Raw genomic sequence first — 6,089 nt, 5'->3', positions numbered from 1 at the left:
TTATATTTTATTATTAATATAGTCTATTTATCTCTACAAGGATATCAATCATATTTTTCTCTAAAAACAAACAAAAAATATGAAGCAGGTGAGGTTTTCCATTTGCTATTAAAGAAGCAAGGTTAAGTTTTATCAAGGGGGAAAAAAATTAAATAAATGCCTGTAATGACATACTGAGCAAATATACACAAGGTGGTACCAAATCCCAAATGAAAACATACCCATGTATTCTTATTCCACACACTCTGTTTCTTCCTATACATCCATGATAAAATTACAGTTTATAAATACAGAAACTGTAAAAGTCCAATTTTTTTCCCCCCAATATACTGTGTTTTAAGTGGTACATTTTCTAACTTGATACTAGCTTTGGTTTTTAGGTAGCAATTCCAGCCTACGGCCTGTGGCCTAAGATGGTAAATTTGATAAAAAGCCTGCCTTCTCTCCCAAAAACATCTCAAAAAAGCTACAGATTAATTTCATAGGTGAAAGTTTAACCTTAGATGCCATCTTTTGCTCACTAGAAGTAAGCTTATAGCTTACACATCATGTTCAACTAGACAGAATAACCTGTCACATCAGAACTTACCAATTAAAGCAGTATATTACGGGAAATACAGTATGCTTTGAATTTTCCTCTATATTCTTAAAACCATGAATTAGAAACTCTATCGACAACTCTGAATTTCTACAGTCCTTTAGCTATATAAAAAGGAGGTACCCATCAGCAGCTATCTCAAAAAATTAAATTGGTGCTGTGCAGCATTAGTTTGGCTGATATGGCTAAGGGATTGGAGGTGCAAACTAGTTCAGAAACTAGTCTATCCACCTTAAGACCTGCAGCCCATTGCCTGCGACAGTCTTTTGACTATTCAGCTATATTTTCTGCTACTTGAAAACAGTATGTTCATATGCTAAAGCACCAATTTATAATCTTCTGTTAGGGACTAGCCACCTCCCCCTATCCCTCACATTAATGCCTGGAAAGTCCCAGTTCAGGTTGGAAACTATCATATATAAGGACAGAGAAACATGAACTGAAGGACGGAAACAGCCAGAGATACAAAGAAAAAGCCAGAGTTATTAATTCACCCTTTGAATTCTCTTAGTGGACTTCACAGAAAGTTTTTAAATCCATACCCCTCAAGAGAAATAGCTCTAGATCATATTACATACATCCTTGTCCCAAAGAATAAGTATTTCAGCTTCTGAAGTGCAATTCATAGAGCGGACCCTTTACTAGCATGTACCTTTATCAGTACTTACCTACTAGAAATCAGGTATTAGTGCAACATTTGGGCTTATTTAATTGAAAGCTGCCCTCTACGGAGATGTAAAGCATTCTAGAATATGTGAATGTGACACCAAAATACATTCTAAAACAACCAAAAGGATAAAGACCCCTCTTACCTCTGTTCAGAGTAACTCTGGAAAGTCCAAAGTCTGTCAACTTGATATGGCCCTGATTAGAAATGAGCATATTGTCTGGCTTCAGATCCCTGAAGACACGAATATAGTTGAAGTTAGCAAAAAGACAACTGAACAATATTAAGAAAGTTAACTGACCAGAAACACCCAATACAAAACACTGATATAGCTGTTTCTCAGCTATATCTCTTAGCCAGCAGAAGATTCCAACTGGCAGAATACACCAAAACAATTAAACATATCTAGGACTAAATATTGTACAAATCTCAGGCCTTCAACAAATGCATGTCATAAGAGTTGCACATTTTGTGTTGCAGCAGGTTTAACAGCTGTTCTTCAGGAGTACTGTTCTTCATGAGTACTACCAACACAACATTTTCTAATCTGTAGCTCCTATACATGACAGTACATATAACTTCCAGTATAAGTTGCTTGTTTTCTCATGTGTTCTCTGTAGCACTACTGAATGCAGCAAAGAATTCTCACTACAGGGGGAGCATTAGGGTAGTCAGTGTCCCTTTGTCCTTCAGTTAAATGCTTGCAGTATCAAGATGGGTCCTGAACAGTCATTTAAAAGCTATAGGGAGAGCAGACCTAGAAGGCAGTACAGCTGCTAATACATCACTGTACTGTGGAAGAAAATGCAGACAGGAGAAAGTAGTGTATATTTGCCTGCTTAACATATATGGACAGATTTTACTTTAGGTGTTGTTTCATGACATTGCTGCAGGCTACACATGCAAAAATAGCTTCCAGAAGCTTTAGCAAGTGAGGTAGCTGTTACTGTGAAATGGTGATTGGTTATGCATTTGAGTAAGAAGTTAAAAATCCAAATACTTATTTGTAAAACACACAAAAAAGGAAGTAGGTTTTACCTGTGGATTATCCCATGCCTATGAAGATAGTCAAGAGCCAATGCTGCTTCAGAAATATACTTAACAGCCATTTCTTCATCAAAATATCCATAAATATGGAGGAGAGATTTGACATCTCCGCCAATAAGGTACTCCATCACCTGCCATTAAAGTGTTTTAAAATTAACATTTTAAAACACATTTAAAATTTGCAAGTAAAATATAAAATAGCTTTCACCCCTAGGAAACTATCATTTCAAAGAGCAGAAGCTGATGGAAGCTTCCTTGTGTGAACTTTCCTATACAATAGTTTTCACTTGGATAAAATAATTAAAGCTTCAGATGACATGAAACATTTTCTTTTAATAGACCATTTACTTATATTATTTGTCTAGCCTACTTTCTAGCCTACTGTAGTCAGCTCTCAAATAATTACTGTAGTCAGCTTTTTAATTAACTTCTGGAAGATTTCTGTATTACAGAAAAGAAATTGCAAAGCACTTCTGTGAAACTCAAGGCCTGAAGCCAAAGACCACTGATATTTTAATTAGTATAGAACAGGCATCTCAATGATTTTACTTTGCAAGTTTTTATACACAATATTAAATTTGAACCTGAGTCTTGTGAAATAAGTGCAGGTTTCCAGAAATATATACAGTGAGAGCTACTGTGCATTTAAGACATGAAAGAGTATTTAAAAGAAACCCCACACATCCAGGAAAAAAAAAATTATGCAAATCCACACATTACTATGGCCCACGTCATATTCAAGATAAAAAAAAGTCAGGAGGGTTTCAGAAACTCACTCTTCAATGACAAGAATGAATTTATGAGGTTTTGGTCAAGAAATCTCACTAGTAGTTAGATTCCAATATACAATTTTATTCCATATATAAGACTCTAGCATCTTCTTTACAAATCTTCACTCTGAACTCCTCTACTCTATGCAGCAGTTAACAGATTCCAGGAAAAGAAGCATTTATTTACACTCAAAATGCATTGTAGGAGTTCATAGCAACCTTGCCTCAGAATTTAATCAAGCTGTTCACAGTGTGTGCTTACAGCAAACCAGACAAATTGTGCTAGACCCTCTGCAGACAGTCTTAATCCATACTCCCTTTGTGAAGGCAGTATATAAAACCATATTCAAGTCCTACTGGACTCCACAGTGCTCCATGTAGACTAGCACTTAGCTTTACCACTCAGTTACCCTCCTGTCATCTAGGCCAACTACCATAATGAATTTTGAGCACAGACAACAAGTAAAACAGATTTAAGTGAACTACAGGGTATCTTTCAGTTACTTGGATTCTGTTTGAACAGAATAGTTTCTTGTGTTCCCCCCCCCCCCCCCCCACCTTTTTTTGTCCCCCCCCCCCCCCCCGCCCCAAGATTTCTACACATTCTTAAGACAGGTCAGCTATTAGAAAAGTCTTTCCTGTAAAAAAGAGAACACAGGTGAAAAGGGAAGAGAAATATTTCACTTGTTCAACCATTCTGAGAAAGGAGGAAGTAGAAGTGACTACCAGTCACTACCATAAAAATACTTTTTCAGACATGAATATAGTTCTGCACTCCATTTTCAACGCCATCATAAAACACCACAGCCATTTATTTACTCACTAAATAGATGTTATTAGCTGACTGAAGTGAGTAGTATAAGTGCACAATGAAAGGACTTTTACTGAGAGCCAATGCATCCCTCTCTGCCTGGACCTGGTGAACCATGTTTTTGTTGATCATGTCTGCTTTTTTCATCACCTGAAAAACAAAACAAAATCAAGTAGATAAACATTTTCTTTGCTTAACCCACAGTTCTTTAGTCAATTCATTTCTCTGTGTGTCAAGCTTGCATACATATACACATATAATACAGAGCTATAACTTCATATACAGATAGAATTTTAAACCACAGGTTATTAGAGAACCTTTTTCATTGCTCTCCTAATTCAGTCCTGAATGGAAATCACCCTACCAGTATTTACTGCAATTGCACTGGAAAATGAGTGTTTAGTCTGTAGGCGAAATTAAGCTGCCCTGAGTTAATCCTCTTATCCACAGTACACAACTCGGAACCAGAAAAGAGTGTTCAATGCTTAGATATACACTTGCTGACCAAGTCTTTCCATCTCTTCAGAGGCCGAGATATACAGCCTGAGGATTAAAAATAGAGTGCAGCAGTAAGCCATCTCACCTTGGTATCCTCAAGTGCAAGACTGCAACTATTCCAGCCTCTAACTCCTAACTTTGCAGAGAAAGCAAGTGAATTTTTGCTTAATTTAAAATTTACAATCAAGTCACCCGATAAATATTTGTTCCCTTGAGAAGAAGCCTCAAAGGTATGCAACTGACAATGAAGAATTAACAAACTGTGAATTAGGCTCTAATTCCTATATTGAATTACTCCACTATACGTTGATATCCACTCAATATTAATCTTAAATAGAAGATGCATAATAGTACAGCTGATAGGTATTTAGGCAAGCATTGCATACGCATTGGAAGCTGGCCTCCCTTCAACATCTTTGGTCCGGATATGCATGGTGATATTAAAGCAAGTTGAATTTATTGATTCTCTATGCAACACAACTGTAAAAAAATTGAGTCTACAGCTACCACTGCCATTCAATAACAGAATTGGTTAACATAAAACTAGCAAGACATAGGGAGTGTAATTTGATACCTTCTATGTAAGTGTTGACCTTAACTGTAAAAATTTTTAACATATGTTAAATTCAGTAGCTTGAATAATCCATAAGTCTCTCCGCAATTGGGATAAAATATTTACACAAAAGCTTTTAGGTCACAATACTTTCAATAAACTTGTGTAAGACACTAAAGTAATACAATTGAACATACAATCTGTATGCAGCACCTAAACTGTAGGAAATTAGTTTCCACAGCTACCATCACTATTATCAATGATGATACAAAAGAAATTCCCAGACATACACAGAATGCATAGAACTTGCATAAATTGTTGAATTTAACTATACAAATATTTAGCATGTATTAAATATTGTAGCTGTGAACAATCCATAAACTTCACTGCAACAGAAATAAAGGATTTACACAAAAGCTTTCACCTCAGAATGCTTATAATAAAATGATGTAAATAGACATATATAGCTCTGAAGAGCAATGTCTATTTTGCATGACTGTTTTCACATTTCTTTTTTTGTGTATAATGCAGCTGGTTATGTATATAATTGCAAGGTCAAGGTCGCACAAACCATCAATAAAGTTTTTACCACTAAAACCCCTCGGTTTTAGTCCTTTGTGTATCCACACAGAAAACACTGCAAGTTTTTTGAATGTGTACTCAGAAAAAAATCTTTTTGTCATTTGCTCTCTCTATACATCTCAAAGGCAGGCTTTTCGTTCATGAACGAATATGAGAACACCCTCCCAACAGTACGATAGCTGAATGTATACAGTTACAAGTATTTAAAAGCACTGACGCTTTGGAAGGCTTTTGACATAGTTTCCTCGACATTTAAGGTACTTCTAAAAGCAGTTGTCATTCCCAGATGCATCCTAACCAAAGCCAGGCGAACCGGAAGGCGAGGAGAAAGCTAAACGTAGCCATGCGAACACAGCTCCCAGGCTTCTGCCAGAAGAACGGCAGCTCCCCAGAAGCGTAAGTGCCGGAAGGCTCACGTCGGGGCAAACCACAGGCGTGCCGGGGCAGGCCTCCGCGGGGCGCCTCACCCTCCCCGCGGGACTCCTCTTTCCCATTCGGGTTTAAAGGAAAGCGGAGGGCGGCAGCACCGCGACACCAGGCAGCAAGGGGACTCCGAGGGCCGC

The 6,089-nt window shown here is 37.3% G+C and overlaps 1 protein-coding gene across 1 annotated transcript; it reads right to left on the bottom strand.

Annotated features, from left to right (window-relative positions):
• Positions 1 to 13: 13 nt before the first annotated feature.
• Positions 14 to 4,043, bottom strand: LOC104623478 (serine/threonine-protein kinase greatwall-like; the record flags this gene model as incomplete). Its single annotated transcript, XM_010290577.1, has 4 exons — positions 14 to 60; positions 1,411 to 1,499; positions 2,304 to 2,443; positions 3,906 to 4,043. Coding segments are annotated over 4 exons (414 nt in total), but the record flags the coding sequence as incomplete, so codon positions are not given.
• Positions 4,044 to 6,089: the final 2,046 nt, after the last annotated feature.

The sequence above is a fragment of the Phaethon lepturus genome, unplaced genomic scaffold, assembly GCF_000687285.1.
Source record: "Phaethon lepturus isolate BGI_N335 unplaced genomic scaffold, ASM68728v1 scaffold40177, whole genome shotgun sequence".
Taxonomy (NCBI): domain Eukaryota; kingdom Metazoa; phylum Chordata; class Aves; order Phaethontiformes; family Phaethontidae; genus Phaethon; species Phaethon lepturus.
Note: the sequence above shows the minus strand (reverse complement) of the source record. Positions and strands in the feature narration are given on the sequence as shown.